The following is a 17,394-nucleotide window of genomic DNA, read 5'->3' as shown; positions in this document are numbered from 1 at the left end:
CCATTCTAAGTGAAGATATGAATTTTTATGTGAATTAATTGAAAAAACACAATTTGCATTGGATTTGCACACAAAATCATGTTTTGGAGCAATTTTGGGGTTGACAAATTTTTTTCGAACAGGCGTCGCGTCAAAACGGTACGCGCGGGCGCAACAATTTGGGTCTCAAAAGTTGCGCGATACTTGAAAGAAAAAAGTCATGAAACATCGCGGCGGGAGCTTATCGCGTTGCGAAGATATTGCGCGAAACGTCGAGGGGGGGGGCGGATTCCGCCCCCCCCCCAGCCTGATTAGGGTTAAAGGAGCTCTAAGTACGCATTTCATTCAGTAAACCTATACCAGCTAAAGCAAAGCTCTCCTTCAACCTATAAGGGTAAGATTTGTTGGAAGATTAATGTACAAATCTTAAACTGTATCGTACGTAGAGAACTCTTGCACTTCTACAATTTAAGATAATGTCTAGACTTTGCAGTAGAAGAAAGTTTTAGATGTCCATAATGTGTAAATATTTACACTGTCACTCTACAATAACCTACCACTGAGACGGTAAATTTGCAAGTAAAGTGCAGACAAAGTCAATCAATTATGTCAGATGAGCTAAATCAAAACCTCTGACCAGTTGTGTGGTCTCACAGAAATATTTTGTGATCAAGTATGCACAAACTTGAATGCACACTGAAACATGGTCTGTCACATGTTAAAGAATACAGGTAACCTAGACTAAGTTGGATCAAAAGGGAGCACAGAAAATCCATCGACTTACATGATTTTTTTATCTACATGACAGAATTAATACACATGTTTATATCCTTCTGGGGTTGAATTTTTCTTCAACTTATCAATTATTTCTATTTCTGTGATGTCGACATAGGCTAGGTTGACTGAACTTCATTTCAAAATGCAAACTGTTCGTGTAGTAAGAGGTATAACACCATGCTAAAATACAAATGTATAATTTATATGAATGAAAGCCTACAGAATTTATCATGCAAGCTTTACATCCACAGCAGCCTATTCTGATTTGCCATTCAAAAGAAAGGACATCTGTTTCTACTTTCTTCTATTCCTCACAACATCAGCTCTGAAAACACATGTAGATTATGTTTTTAGTGCATCAACATACACAATACATAAAAGTTATCTTCAATAACGTTCACCATATTTGCAACTGAAAAAAAAAATATCACCAGAGGAAAAGACTTTCAGACCAAGCTTGTACAGTTACAAGTGAATGGAAAGTGAAAGGTATCATTCTCATGTTTGCCCTCATGCTCTTGTGTTGCTTAGTGGCATATCAATTTGAACAACAGACAACAATATTCAACAATTCAACGTTAATGTTTATAAAAATCAATCTCACCAGAAATTTCTAAGGACACAACATGTCGTCACCTTTATTTCCCTGGGAGGAACAACTTAACATTTCAGCTGAGATATGTATGCCACTACAGAAAAAAAAAAGAAATACAAATAACATCTTTACATTTTTTCTTGTTTATCTCTAAACAGTTGGCAATTACGTGTAAAAGGTAATGCTATTTGCTCACAACTCTTTCAGCAATGCACACATCAAAATCAGGGAGATATCAGTGGTGTCACAAATATAGTGAACTTTAGATATGCGACACAACCGCTAAGACACAGCCTCACAGGTTGAACAATGCAAACAGCTGTCTTGTGCATGTGCAGAACACTATTTTTAGGCCAATAGCATCATCTTTAGCGTTCGCGTTACAGATCTAAAGCTTGCTAACATCCAAGTCAGGGAGACCCTTATATCATTATTTTAGTTGTTTGTGTGTGTGTGCATTTTTTTTTTTTTTTTTGTCGTTGTTGTTGTTGTTTTTTTTTTTTGTCAGGACATGAGATGAATACATAATCTTTCGTTGTTCCCCCCCGGGGGCTCTCCTTGTAGAATTAATGAGACATGGCAGCTCTGCCTATATTTGCACTTCCAAACACTTTCTTCTTATGACAGAATTATTATTGTGGTCTTCTGGTGAATGCATCTTGCCAGGTAACAATGACTCAATATGACAAGATATAACTTCAAGTATTCGTCTTGTCAGATATCACAACAGGTATTCACAATCACCTCTCAATGGCTTCGGTAATTCAGTCAGGATGGCTTGTGCATTACTCGTGCACAATCTCAAAGTCCATATCGATCGCAGTTGTGTCGATGAAATGGCATACAAAGAAAATCTACAACCCACTAAAAGAGACGACCCATTTCTGGTCTTCATTTTGCAGTAGCCAGTGGATTCCTCAACACCAGGATAACACTATCTCCACGCAGGAACATTTTGGTGATGTAGCGATCTTTGTTGACTGGCTTTGACCTCTTCTTGCCTTTACCAGACTTTGGAGTTTCTGTCCACATTTCTTTCACATTTTCCAAAACCATGTTGCAGTGCCTGTGGATAAGATAAATAGAATGGTGAGATAATATACATTAAAAATAATTAGGAGAACTTGGAAAGAATTATTATTTTACCTCTGATTTTTCAACTGTAATAACGAAATTTGGTCCCCAATATAAATGGATAGTAATTATTCTTAAATTCTACAAGCATGAATTAAGAGTAGTTACAGATGCACTTCGCAGATTTTCATATTTTACGTTTACAGAAATATGATGAACTGCACAGAAGGCCAGCAGTTGCAAGACTGGGATGAAAAAAAAAATATAAAAAAAATAATTCGTTGCTATATCAAAAATTTGTCAGAAAAATTTGCATAAAAAAGAGAATGTGATGCTGTGGTGAGGAAGTGCGGGTAATAACAGCAATGAATGGTAAGGCACCTAACTGTGTCTACTGTTCAGCTCAAGTGATACAGGAGGATGATGTCACAGCAGGAATATGGATGAATATGACTTGGAGTTTTTTGTTTGTTTTTTTGTTTGTTTGTTTGTTTGTTTGTTTGTTTGTGTGTTGTTTTTTTTTGGGGGGGGAGGGTTAACAGGATGCAGAAAAAACATGTTTAAAAATACATGATGCATGTTTTCATCAAGTACAGTGTACATTGTATGTGGTGATTTGGTTATGGACAGACCAAAAAGCATCAATAGAGATCAACATAGATTTGGACTTCAGGGACCATTTAATGATGCAGTTTCACAATTCAGAGTAATCATTTGCTTTAAAGCTTTACAAATTCTACCCCACATCACATCAATTCATTATCTTGTCAGTAGCCCTTCAAGCATCAAGTTTTATAATCTGCCTTTACATTTATATACACATGTACAAGAAGTTACAAAGCCATTTACCAAACCTTAAAACACCTGTCATTATTTCCTTTACTTGCTTTGTTATAGGGAGACTGACAAAAAAGGCAAAAAATGCTTGACTTCCCAATTTTGACAATTCACAGTTGTCCACATTACATACGATCAAACATGTGGCACATGGTGTACCGCATCACACATGAAGCAGAGAAGTAGCACTCACTATGCAGTGTACAGTTTTGTAGATAAGTTTCAGGTCTGTAGAATGCAGTACACAACTTACAATGCACAATCTATGAATTTACATACTTGGTTGTATGAAAGAGAGCATTACGACAAATTCATGAAGAGGAAAGTGAAAGTATGCATTTCATACATCCATGCCTTGATATTTCATGGTAGATCATTGAACAGAAAAGTTGTACACATGAGCTGATATGCTGTAGTTCTTCATGCTCACCTGTCAAAAGCCTTGACACGCCCAAGTAGCTTCTTGTTGTTTCTGCAGTTGATCAGAACCTGGGTGTTGTTCTTGACAGACTGTGTGAGGACAGAGAGTGGCCCAGTGTTGAATTCTTCCTCCTCCCTCTTAGCCAGCTCTTCCTGGCTCATCTCTGTCTTGGGCTTTGTAAGGAGCCTACATGTGTAGATGCAGGACAGATACAACCAACAGGTTAAAACCTTGTCGCTTAATATAATGTACAAATCTTATTGCAATATATGCACCTTTGATGTTTCCTTGCAAGATTGCAAAATTTAAAAGAAGAATAGTCTTCTTAAGAGGGATTGCATAGTTTTGGTTGAGATGCGTCTTCAGATTTCCAACTCATTTTTGTGAGATAATGAGAAACTTCTTATGAAATATTAAAGAGAATGCAATTCCAAGATTAAAATCTAATGAAAATTTGATGAAAAGTTGAAGTGGCTGAGATGTCCAAAAACAAAAAGGGGGACTACCTTTTATAAGGACCACATGTGGTTATAAGACAAGGGTGAAAGAATATAAAGGGGCAAGTCCAAGATAAGGTCCCCTCAGAAGGCTAAATTTCATCTTTGCTCAATATTGACATGTTTGGTATCATTTTGAAGCTTATGAGTTGAAGTTTTGATTTCCGTGGAGGAAAAAATGATATTATGTAAATTTATGCAAATTTCAAGGGCTTCATTTGCATAAATGTGAAACGCAGCGTTACGTATGGGACATTTATACAAATTCATATTAATTCAAAGGAAAGCAAATAATATTTGATTAATATGTGGACATAAGAAGTTCATCACATAGTTTAACTTGGTATGAAAATTTAGGGATTATGCAAATGATTATGCAAATTAGCTCGTGTCCTATCATGAGATGTCCCATACGTAACAAAATGAGGTCATTTTTTTAGGTTTTTTCTGAAATTGCTAAGGTTATTTTAATGCCCTTTTGGAAACTTCTAATTTATTGTTTAGAGAAATTAAATACCAGAGAAAAAAGAAAAAAAAGTAAAAGAATTTTTTTTTATTAGGCATTGAAATAATGTTACGTATGGGACAAATGCGTTATGTATGGGACATCCTCATACATATTGCATGTGAATGCATGTAGCTAGCTGGGAAGGTGTCTCAGTATACAAATGGTCAATCATCCTGAAGAAAGCATCCCAACATTGTAGCTACTTTTTGAGTTATAGACACTTGAAACAATACATGAACTTGACTGAACAATTTTCAGAAAGGGGGAGGGGAAAATGGCAAAATACACAATGAAAAATCATCATTAAAGGGATGGTATAGTTTTTTGTAGAAATGGGGATTCAGTCTTCAACATTTAAAGAGATGATTGGAAACCAATTATATGAATTACTTATTAGAGCATAAAATCCTAAGACTAGAGGAATTCAAAGTTTATGTAATGGAGATCCAATTTGAAATGGTTGTGATATATATAATAGAAAAAAAAAGTAAAATGATTTATTTTTTTATTGCAAGTGATACACAAATTGTCCTTATTCAGTTTTCAGTAGTAGCCACAACAAAATTCATGGGTATACATACTGAGGTGTGACTCGAATCAATGACCTGACTGATAGACAGACATCATATGTCTACTCGATCACTGGGGTTCCACGCAGCAGGTATTGCTTATTTATTAAACTTAATATTTCTTGCGTCAAGTTGTTTTTTATTGAAACTAAATGGCAAACTGCCCTTCATCAATGGAAGTAAACACTTTAAACTATTCAATTTTTTAGTAGTAACTATCCTGATAAAAATAGGGCATACATACTCGGGTTGGTCATAAAAAATATAGAATATGATTGAATGTGATTATGATGGTAAATATCTGGGGAATATTGTTCCCTTGTCAATCTGGATCAGTATTTGAGTAATTTCAACTGATTCCACCTCAATAATTATGCAAAAATTTGTTTATGGGTATTTTGCAAAATTATTTTGCAAAATACCCATAAACATGGTTCTCCACACACTAAACGAATGGGGGACAAAGGGCATGCATACCCAGGTTGGTCATAAAAATATAAAAATATGATTGAATATGATTATGATGATGAATATTCAATCATATTGTTTCCTTGACAATCTGGATCAGTATTTGAGTAGTTTCAACTGATTTTACTTCAATAAATATGCAAAATACCCATAAACATGGTTCTTCACACACTAAATGAATGGGGGACAAACTGTCCCATACGTAACTGTCCCATACGTAACACATCATGTCTGTCTTTAATTAGAACCTGTAATTAGAGCTTTTTGCCTAATGACATGAAACTTACCTGTGATAATCTTGAGTGTTGTGACTTTCATCACAGTGAGTTACAAGTTGTAGAATGATATACTTTCAGAGAGTTTTGAGGTTGAAAAAAATGTTCAAAAAAACAAAATTTTTCTGGTCCCATACGTAACGGCACTTATTTTCTCTTCTAGAATATAATTGTGAAGGTCATTTTTCTCCATTTTTTACATGATTATACTTCTTCTAGATATCAATCACCATGATGAAGTTCAATATGATCAAAGGCCATTAACACTATTTTTCAGGTCATAAAAGTCTCTGAATGTCCCATACGTAACGTGCGCATTATCTTGGACTTGCCCAAAGAGAAAGGATAGGAAAAGGGGGAAAGGAAATGAATGAAAAGATACTAAAGAGGTAAACCTGGAAAAATTAAACAAATCAAAAAGGTTTACAAATTAAATAGAAAGCACACTTGCAATAAAAACAAAAGTAAAGATAATGGAAGGAAATCAAGAAAAGAAACTTACATTATAAAGGAAAGCAAGGGAGAGATGGATATTTGATCAAAAAAGCAGAAAGCAAAGAAGAATCAAAGATTGAATTTGACCAAAAAAAAAAAAAAAAGCACTAGGGAGGATGATAGAATGAGAGAGTAATCAAAACTGGATGAAAGCAAAAATGAATAGGGAGGAAAGGAAGAATTTAAGATATACTGTAAAATGAGGAATTTTCGCGTGCATTTTAATTTCGCGAATTTCGCGAGTGCCAAAATTCGCGAAATTAAAATGCATGCGAAAGCTTTTGTCTACACTGCATGCATTGAATGCCAGTAGCAATTCGCGAAAATTTCATGCCACGAAAAAGGTTGTCGGCTCCAATTCGCGAAAATTTCAAGCCACGAATATATCATGTTTTACAGTACAGGTTGAAAAGGAAATCAAGAAAGGTGATACAATGTATTTCTATTTGAACAAAACATAAGAAAAATATATTGGAGAGGAAAGAAAGGAAAGGTACGTGGAGCTCGGAGTGAAAGATAACCCATGAAGGCCGAAGGGAACACAGAATATAAAGGCAGAAAGTTTAAATAGATTGAATAGGAAATTGAGAAAGTTAGACAAGAGGAAACTCACAAAGAAATGATTAATAAGAAGGAAAGGGAAAATTCAGGAATACCTGAAAATAAAAGAAAAAAAGAGATAAGAGAAAGAGATAAGGGCTGCACACACACATGCTCAACCGCTTGGTATAGGTCTAAACTTAATTAGCGAAGCTACCACTAACCGCAAGACTTGCCTGAGCCGAGAAAAAGGGAAAAACAAATGTTAGCTTTTTCAAAGACACCTTAGAAAAAGCCATTGTGATCGCTAAATTGACATTAGATCAAATGATTGACCCATGATACTGCATGCACTGAACATATTCGTAGTGCGCTGATTGCTTGTGTAATTACAGAGCAGCATTTCACAAGTGATCAAGTTTTCTGGCACTTGTTAAAGTGTTAAAACTGAACTTCTATTCGACTTAAGAGACTCAGTAGATGCAATTATTTTAGGTTAAATTTTACCAGTGGTTTACTCGTAACTAGCTACCTGTAGGGCAAGTTTGAGCATGTTTCGAAATAATTAACATTTGGTCAACAAGGAAGGTGCGAAAGTAAATTTACACTAGCGCCTAAACAATCAAAATTGAGATATTAAACAAACATGTTTGTAAATATTTTTGTCGTCTAAACACATGATTTCTTTTTTAAATGTGAAGTTTATTTCAGTAGAAACAAAAAAAAATGCAAAGGCCCAAAGCCAAAGCGTAGATATCTAACACTTACGAAGTTACGTTAGACTATGGACTAGAGTAAAATATCCCGTTTGCAGCAGTTTAAGCATTGTTAAGGGTTTTTCCGACTTGTAAACAAATCAGGCAAATTATTTTCAACCATTTCATATATCATAGACAAGATTATTCATTAACGCAATTGTTCTCATAAAAGAAATTTACCATTGACCAACGCAGTTTTCATGATTTACCAGGGCAAAACCCGGCACAATTTTCGCCGATAAGGGCGATATGCGACGTAGTATTTCTGCTTGCGGCACGATGTACAATCCCTATGCACTACGCAATACGCGCGTGCTCCGCGATCTTTAGCTGAACGCCTTCACATGTCTCGCGAACATTGCGTAAGCCCCAAATCCCATTGCAAAAGCACGTGAAAATAGCGGGCACACATGCATTGGCCGCAAACAAGATCGCAATTCTGGCGGTGTTGTTGATGTCTTTCTCGTGTTTGTCTGAAGTTTTTCGATTGTAACATCCACTTTCCGAACAAAAATGGCAGCCAACATCGGCTCGCGGAAGTTCTATTTTATGTGAGGATATGTTTTCAAAATCCATGAGCATCAGGAAAACGACAAAAAAATCAAGTTTCTTGGACCATTATTTCTTAATTGTTATGTTAAGAAGTACCGAAAATTTTATTTTGGATGCGATATGTTGTCATTTAGGTGAGAAAATTTCACTTTCGTCAGAGATCGTGCCCATTTTATAGGTTGGTTTTTGTTGATTGCTAGTGAGTGTGTGTTAGTATATGTGTAGTGTGCATGTAACAGTGCAATGCTGTGTTTAGCGGTATATTACCGTGTATGTTGTATAGTGAGGTGCCTGCACCTCGTCAGAGGCCCGAATACCGTCACCCCACTTAAAATTGTTTTGAGCGAACTAAAACAAAAATGTATGCCCGGGACTGTGTTCTGTACGCTTGAAACTTGGCAGGGCTACCAAAATCAAGCAAATTGTGGTGAAAACCGAACAGTTTTTCGCGAAAATCTGAAATTTTCATAGGGCTATAGGAATACGAATATAAGTCACCGGCACGCATCTTTTACGTGTAAATTTATGTCTATGGGAACATCACTGTCACCCGCATACCTCTTTTACGTGCTAAGTCTATGGGAGAGCGGGTGACGAGTTGCGGGCCCCTTCCTTAGCGCGCAACTTTTTCGCATCGTTCGCGTTCGACAACGATAGCTGCAAATTTTCAATATCGATCAGTGAACTTGTGATTCCATTGGAATTTTCAGCATTTTTCCTGTATGTGAGTTGGATTTCAAAGAATTTCAGTGGCGAAATGTGATTCAAATATGGGTAAACATTAACTATGACGAGGTGCGGGTCACCTAAGTATACCTGCCGCTAGCCCCGGAGACCCGCCGCTCTGCGGCGGGGTCCTGGCGGCTACCCCGCAGTTTCGTTCAAGTGAGAATCACGAACAACTCCCTATTGCCACATATACGGCAACTTCACAAATAAACCATGGCTAAATGTCCATCATAAACACAGTGACAATATAAAATGAAATATACACTACCCCATTGCCTTGGTCCTTCTCACCAATTTATCTGGAAACTGAATAATTTTCCACATTTTTTAGGAGTAGGTGGTCTGCCCTAGTGGAGAGCTTTGCTGCTATTTTGAACGTGTATATCCATCAGTACGCATCTACGCATGCGTAAACAATGACGTCAACGTTACGGACGCAAAAGGATATGAATAATGCATCATCGCACGGTGAATATGCATCATGTAGCGAGTAATACAGCTGTCAATGCACTGCACTGAATGCATTGTGTGCGCATGTGCAAGTGATTGTGAGTTTTAGTGAGCATCGGTGAGCTGAAGATATTTGCCTTATAAGACAGCATTTTCTGCATCATAAGCAATGAAATGCATCAAACAGTCGCCGATGTGAATCATTTAGGTTTAGTCCACCCATGTAAGTATTCCCAGTAGTTTTTGTTGAAAAATTAAGGAAATACAGCGCCGGAACGGCACCCGATTGGTACAACATTAAAATATCGAGGCCAAAACGGCGCAGCCCCAACACTGTACGTTGTACGTTGGGGCTGCTGGTCGCAGTTAACCTGCCGCGAACGGCTGCACGGCCGCTTACTGCCGCAGTTTCCTTCTCTAGAGTCTAGATCTAGACCCATCTAATTCAATTAGTCTGGTGAATCATGATCGAATGTACACAAAAATCACATCACTCAATTTCCCACCCAAAGGCAAACAAAGCTATGACTTTCGATTTCCTTCCTTCACCCGTACCCGATGACTAGGAAGGATTGACTGTTTTACAGAGCAGACCAGAGCAGAGCGATGTCCTCACAAAAATCACACTCACTCACACAAAAGTGGATATGTAGGACAACAGTTTTTTCGAACATACTATTTTTGCTCCTATATCAGTTTTCCTTGATGAAAACAGATAATGCTGGGTTAAAGAAGACTGCTATCACTATATGTAACGTAAATCTGTCTTTTGAAATGAACTTACGACATGATGTCCTTGATTGAGATCTGATTCCTAGGTAGCAGTTTCCTTCGCTTCGTATCGAAAACGCCGCTTGCTATTTCGCTGCTGTACTTACAGTATAAGAGGTCAGTATATGACCAGCAGTGTAGGTACATGTTATAACGAAGCTGCCCTCGATTGCTCGCCGAGACAACCGGGCCGCGGAGCGGGTACGCGTATGGGTCGGGAGAACGTTGTGGGTACTGATCTGCCTCAGTAGAAGTAGGTAGGAATCAGCAAAATATGATTGCCAAATTTAAAATCTATTAGTGATTTCCCATTTGTTGAGTAAAAAAAATGATATTTTATCAATAAATATACATTTTTTCATTAAACAAATAAAATCGTCATTAAAACTTAAAAGTTAATTGTTTTTTGTTTTATTTATCTTAAATGGTTTTTTATTTGAAACAAAAATATGAATGTTTTACCTGAAAGTAACAAGCGGTAGATCGAGGGCCTGCGCTGCGCATCACACTCTACAACCTCGTGTATTCTCATGGTCGGACATCCGGGTATTTTGCGTGACACGGGGTCATGGATAGCGGTGGAGTGAAAACAAACCATAGTCTACAGTCGCGTGGGCCTGGAGTGGTAACGCTGTACGTGTTTTCTGCCGGGGCGCCCCGCGAGGATAGCGCTAGCGCAAGCTGTATGTAGCTGTGCGGCGGGCGGCAGGATTAGGCCCTAGGCCTACCCTAAATTAGGCCCTACCCTAAGCCTACTACAGTACTAACGTTAGGCCTATAGACCTACCTGAAGTTTCTATGAGGTACTAAGTAAGCGTAGATATCGGGGTAGGGCCTACTCAAAGAGGTTCTACTGCACATCTGGCCATTTTGTCGGGTCGTTGATCCAAAGTCCTGCCGCGATTTCATACGGGCACAGGTCCAGTCCCCGACTGCCTTCAACTTGGCAAAATACCGGGACCGATCGATCGACAGGATCCAGATTATTAGAATATTGCTGGCAAGACATGATGCATGTATCTCATGAATGATGGCACAAATGACAAAATGAATAATGAAAAACAGTCCCCATGTCTGCGTAGAGTTGCACATAAATTATACGCGTCGCACATGCACAGCATGCAGTATGCGCATTATGCAGGCTTAGCGCTTGCAAGCTGTTTGTTTTCACTCCAGTCAACCGGAAGTGACGTGTAGCCGACCGCAAGAATTAGAACGGGTACAATTCTTGCCCGAGAAATCTCCCTCTCGCTCAGCTCACTCCGGCCGCGTCACCGGGATTCTGCGCTAGCTAGCCTCGCGAGTTCGGCATTGGCACACAGTTCCATTCTGGGGCCGCACCGTAGCTCAAGAGCTGGCACTTCACTTGCTTGCATCAATAAAAGAGTAGATACTGTTAGTAGTAGCTCTTTGCTTACACTGACTGACCCAGTGTATGTCGGAAAGTATTTACAACTGTAGATCTGCATCATCTAGGACTAGCTAGGTAGATAGTATATTTCTTCGAAAGTATTTCATAAACAAGCAGGAAGCAGTACGAGATACAAAATCTAGCCTATTTTTATGTGTCATGGTGTAAAACCCCCTGTGTGTGTGTGTGCCACTGACTGTTTTGAGATAGCAATGTAACATTGCTAACGTTACATACAAACTTTAGTCATGCTTTGAGAAAACGTTCTGTTTTTCAAATCTATGTACACTTTGTAAACTTTTTACCTTTTTTTTAAAAAGATTTTTGTTATTATACCCTGGACATGCAATGAGCTAAGTTTAGAGAAAATGTAGCAGTTAAAGCTTTGCTTTGATGTAAATTGCATGACAAATCTATGAATACAGTATTGCTTTTCCCAATTTCATTCAAATGACCAGTGCAGCACTACAAGGAGGGACCTACTAGTTCTGGACTGGTAGTCCTGTGTCGATCCTTCACACTTGAAGATTATTACAGGCGTGATTCATGCTGTGCATGCTTGTGTGAAAGTACAATTGTATAAAATATCTCGTATATCGCAAGAAACGCTTTCATTGTACTTCGGCATTTGGTGATTTATCAATCGTTTTGCCATTTTTGGATGGGTGGGTTTGTGTGTTTGAGCAGAATATGCGAAGTTGGCACGCCAAGTTGGGCGTGCAAATATGGCACATAAAGAGTTAATTGGGTAGATGATTTCTTGTCCCCGAGTGCAGTGACAGTGTATTGTGTAAACAAGATAATGCCTGTCGCATTTTCTCGACTAGAAACTGGCTGCTTCTCTTTTCTTTGACGAAACAGAGTGAATTTATAATAGACCTACAGTATCTAACTTGTTAGTTTTTACTTTTCAAAAGATGAATTTTTGTTAGACTAGACTTATAGAGTCTATTACAAAAATAAGAGATGCGATTTCTGAAGTCAAAAGTGCTCTCACCATTTCACCATTCTTCTAGAAGTTCTAGTAATCAATACTTTTCATTCAACACTTCAAGGACTAGGGCAGGGAGCTAGAGTCTAGGGTAAACATATAAATTACCCTACATGCCATATAAATAATCGTAGAGGTCTATGTAACTTTTAACTATACACAGCCCAGTCGCTGTATTGTGCTTCGCACAGCGTCTGGTTGGGCTATGTAACTTTATAATTTTGGTATACATAGTATCAATGAATGCATGGTGGAATATATCGGGCACAAAATATAGAAAAGAAAAGGAAAAAACTCAAGTGATGAACTGAGCTAACATGATTTTCTTTATTTGTTTGGGTTTATTTTATGTTTGTTCATTTAATTTTTCAGATAAAAGCTGTGACAATGGTGTCCTTAAAGGCGGTGCTACTCCTTTCCTTGGCTTCTTTGTGCTGTGTCTGTGTTATTGCGGAAAAAGGAAAGAAACTCCAGATTGGTGTGAAGAAGAAGGTTGAAAATTGTACAAAGAGGTCCAGAGGTGGAGACCGTCTCTCTATGCATTATACAGTAAGTGCATAGCAGTACAGTTGAACCTCTATTATCCGGCCTCCCTTTATCCGGATCTCTCTATTATACGGATGCAATCTCGCCGTGATTTTTTTTTAAATAATTACGGGAGGAAAGGGGGATTCCCAACTCCTTGAGAACTCCTACACAAACACACATGAATTACATATTACTTCCAACATGATTAACATACATTACATCAAATTTCCTTCCAAATTGCTTACATCCCCAAACATCCCCAAATGTAACAATGAAAAGGTTGCAGTATACACATTACTACATGTGGTACTACAATGGGCTACATCAGTACATGTGTATGTATATGTACATGTATAAAGCATCGAGTCTCCCGTATCCGGCCAAATCCCTTATCCGGATGAGCCCCGGTCCCGACTTGTCCGGATACGAGAGGTTCAACTGTAGTATTGTATTTCATCTGGTAAAAGTAAATGAAAAGCTGCCAGTCCTTTTTTTTTTTTTCTGCAATGATGTATAAGTTGTAAGAGAATTGATGTGTCAGCGTAGTCCTATGATTTAGGTAGAAAACTGTGAAGAAGTCTAGAACAAAATTCAACACTAGGGCCAATATTTGAGATGTAAAAGTTACAATGAAGAGGCTATCACAATGGTAGCTGTTTATTGAAAGTCCCATTTATATAATTTGCTGGGATAGCAGACTCTTGTTATAGAGAGGTTACAGTTGTAGATCATGGACCCTGGTTGGATGCAACAAAACCCTGTTATAACAATACAATTTAAACTACAAGGTGATTTTTCAGGTCCATAGTCTTTGACTTTAGTAGATTTTTTCTTTTTCTTTTTCTTTTTTTTTTCTTTCTTTTCTTTTTTTTTTTTTTTTTTTTTGGGGGGGGGGTACCCAGATGTTGTGAAAAGCTTACATTCAACAGTGTATTAATTGCCATGACTTTAGCTCATGGACTTTTTAGGTCCCAGTTATAACAAGGGTACCCTGATTTTCACTGCTGATCAGCTGTTTTTGCAGCAATATTGCCATCCATTGTTCATGATTATTGAGAGTTTTTAGCTAACCTGTACCAAAGGTTAAAGTGAACCCCAAACTACACTGAATGTACATAACCTTACAAAATATCTTCATTGAAACCAGTAATGATAGACTTAAAATGCTAGAACTTTAGTGGGTATACTGTATTTGTGTGAGTACAGTTTTTGGTTTCTTCATTTCACATCCTGAAGTGCTCCCATTTTGGCTTGGGGGGGGGGGGGGGGGGACCAGAGTTGAGGCTAATTTTTACATTTTCATCTTCTTGAAAATGCATGGTTGAATTTATTACCAAACTTGGCGTGTGTTTTTGCTTGTGTGATAGAGTACAATGTATATATTTTTATGAATGGACCCCCCCCCCCCCCCCCAAGTTTGCTATTTTCTTCATGAATAAGTAATAGTCTGCAAGAATGTTTGGAAGATGAACTTGTGATACATTTGTACTAAGGTAAGCACTAGGAAATCCCTGCTACATATATTTTAGTCCACTCTTAGTTGTTCAGACCCACTCACACTCAGAAGGACAGGGAGTAGATAAAGCTTATTTGTTTTGTTTTTGTGATTAATGTGTGAGAAACTTTAGATCATTTCACTGTACATGTGTACAAAAAGTGTTTGCTCTGAAAGAGAGAATGAAGGTGGAAATTATGAAAGCTGTGATGATATACTCACATTTTTTGCATAAATTATTTGGTGGTTCCACATTCTGTATTTGTCATACTTTTAAGAGTTCTTCATGTTAGTGCCCCCTCTAGAATGCAGTGGGTTTTGTTTATTTTACCATTCTGAATAGAATTTACCGTTCTCTCAAAATATGTGTTTTTGTTTCATTCATTTCCACAGGCATAACACAGTGTTGAGATAGAAAGATGAACATGAGCAACCAAACAGGGTTTTCCGTTCAACTTATTTGTTGTTGTTGTTTTTGTAAGTATTTGTTATGCATGCATTTTCTGCTCTGCATTGACTCTCATTTCCCCAATCACTTTCACAGGGTAAGTTAGAAGATGGGACTGAATTTGACAGTAGCATCCCAAGAAACCAACCATTCGAGTTCACACTAGGTGCTGGCCAGGTTATTAAGGGATGGGACCAAGGACTACTCAAGTAAGTGAAATCTATGTGTTTTGCATCTGTACTCAATTTTATACTTGTAAATTAAATGAGGGCAAAAGCTCGATGCAAGTCTCTGCACTCCAGTAACCTCAAACACATGAAATGATTTAGTATGTATGTTGTTGAGTGGAATTTATTCAGGTTTTTGTGTACATTTCTGAATTCTGAATTGTGTTGCTGATTGGAAAGTGTTCGTGTTTCTGTGTATATATTTGAATTGTCATTTATGTATGCGCACTATTTCCAACTTAAACTTTTGTAACAAGTTCATGTGAGCAGCTTTTACTATGTCGAAACCAAGAGCACCATGTATGATATCCTTGATGCTCTTGGGGAGTTAGTGATGTGTACTTTTGACCCTTAGTACTTGGTAGGACTGTGCAATTTATTAAGTGTGATAATGCATCTTTGGCCTTTTGTTGCAGCATGTGCGAAGGAGAAAAGAGGAAACTGGTTATACCATCAGACCTTGGCTATGGGGATAGAGGAGCACCACCTAAAATTCCAGGTGAGTATGGTGATTGTTTGAACAGATGTGGGATTACTCTTCCAAGAGATCTTTATGAAACTTTATGACAGACTTTCATACTGAAACAAGAGTTCTTTGACTTTCTGGTATGTATTGTACTTGTACCTGTTATGTGCTCTGGTATTTCTCACCTGCCTACCACTAGTGACGAGCAATCATACCCGTGTGATACAGTAAACCTCACCAAAGACAACATCGCATAAGCCGACAAAGCACACAAGTCAGAGCAATAAAAATGTTCCAAATTTTCTCTTTTATCCTCTTGTTACATGTACATGTATTGTTGACTTCCAATCAAGTCAGTAGATACTGTATTCTCAGGTCCTGTGCATATTGACTTACGCGAGGTTTTACTGTACTGAAATAATTGTGACATTTGTGTGATGTGTATGTTTGTGCAATTTTCAACTACAGTATTCATTTGTTCTCTAATTTCTTCTTGACACAGGAGGAGCAACTTTGATCTTTGAAGTGGAGCTTCTTAAAATTACTCGGAAGGAGGAGCTCTAGACCTCTCTTTCCTGCTTAATCATAATGTGCTTTGAAAGGAACACGGAGATAGGAGCATCGGCAGCAATAATCAGTGCATGTTAGGTAGTGTATAGGGTGGTTGGGGAGATAACACAGGAAGTCACATTTTATTCATGCCAGTCATTGGTTGTCTACCTGTAATCAAGACTAGGTATTATTCAACGCTGCACACTGGCACCGTTCCCACGGTCCCTGACCAGTAAAAATCACTGTTGGACCAGTGACTTTTTCAGGAATGGACGAGTAAAACATGAACAAACTGGGTACTGTACCTACTGGTCCGACCTGCCTGTCGGACCAGTAGGAAAAGTGGGTTAGTGTGCAGCCTTGTATTATTTACAAGACATATCATTTTCATATGAATTTTCCTACAAGATTTTGCAGCTATTATGTAACAGATTTTACAAGATCAAGATGAATGATAAAACTTACATGTAATTGTGTCTTATGCCAAGATTATCTCATTATTATACATAATCTTTATTAGTGAAACTTTGTACATGCAAGTGTAATAAAATTTCACTAGCGATGAAGTCGCAAAAACACATATTCAACTACTGGTACTCCATTAGTAAATTCGCATTTGAGCTTCTCTGGTCGTGTTGCTCTGTGTAAATGCTCTCCATACCGTACTGTAGTGCATGCACATTCCAGCTATGACCTGTTTGAAATAACATACACTGTATGTATGTATAAATGGATTTGTGCCTGCTTCAACACGGCATGTACCTCTCATAAAGAATGTGAATGTGTAGCAATGAAGCACAGCTACTGCTACTACAGCACAAATATTCAAAATGTATACTTGAATGCCCAACATCTCTGCCATAACATATTTTAATGTATCCATGAACCATTACAAACATTTGTGTGTATGTTATTTACATGTACTTGTAAAACTTTGTTTGTTTGTTAGGTTTGGGTTTTTTTTGAGGGGGGGGGGGGGAG

General features: G+C 37.8%; 2 protein-coding genes across 2 annotated transcripts; one reads left to right on the top strand and one right to left on the bottom strand.

Moving 5' to 3' along the window:
• Positions 1-1,853: 1,853 nt before the first annotated feature.
• LOC139734573 (small nuclear ribonucleoprotein Sm D2) lies at positions 1,854-10,387 on the bottom strand. The gene is made up of 3 exons (XM_071645349.1): positions 10,309-10,387; positions 3,693-3,869; positions 1,854-2,417 (listed from the first exon to the last, which is right to left on the bottom strand). Exons 1-3 carry the CDS (start codon positions 10,311-10,313, stop codon positions 2,243-2,245), a joined length of 357 nt encoding a protein of 118 aa, XP_071501450.1. The 5' UTR covers positions 10,314-10,387; the 3' UTR covers positions 1,854-2,242.
• Positions 10,388-11,638: 1,251 nt separating this feature from the next.
• LOC139734572 (peptidyl-prolyl cis-trans isomerase FKBP2-like) lies at positions 11,639-17,067 on the top strand. The gene is made up of 5 exons (XM_071645348.1): positions 11,639-11,781; positions 13,070-13,246; positions 15,265-15,377; positions 15,812-15,894; positions 16,364-17,067. The coding sequence occupies exons 2-5, from the start codon at positions 13,085-13,087 to the stop codon at positions 16,423-16,425; spliced, it is 420 nt and encodes a 139-aa protein (XP_071501449.1). The 5' UTR covers positions 11,639-11,781; positions 13,070-13,084; the 3' UTR covers positions 16,426-17,067.
• Positions 17,068-17,394: the final 327 nt, after the last annotated feature.

Source organism: Diadema antillarum, unplaced genomic scaffold (assembly GCF_040938485.1).
Source record: "Diadema antillarum isolate AM-2024a unplaced genomic scaffold, OU_Dant_1.0 seq00000533_RagTag, whole genome shotgun sequence".
NCBI classification, from domain to species: Eukaryota; Metazoa; Echinodermata; class Echinoidea; order Diadematoida; family Diadematidae; genus Diadema; species Diadema antillarum.
This window is presented reverse-complemented; position numbering and strand designations above follow the sequence as displayed.

Coding starts and splice junctions, on each gene's coding strand:
- LOC139734573 (XM_071645349.1), bottom strand. Junction 2,418..3,692: donor CGTGTCAAGGCTTTTGACAG/GTGAGCATGAAG, acceptor TCTTATCCACAG/GCACTGCAACATGGTTTTGG.
- LOC139734572 (XM_071645348.1), top strand. CDS start 13,085: ATGGTGTCCTTAAAGGCGGTGCTACTCCTTTCCTTGGCTTCTTTGTGC. Junction 13,247..15,264: donor GTCTCTCTATGCATTATACA/GTAAGTGCATAG, acceptor TCACTTTCACAG/GGTAAGTTAGAAGATGGGAC. Junction 15,378..15,811: donor TGGGACCAAGGACTACTCAA/GTAAGTGAAATC, acceptor CTTTTGTTGCAG/CATGTGCGAAGGAGAAAAGA.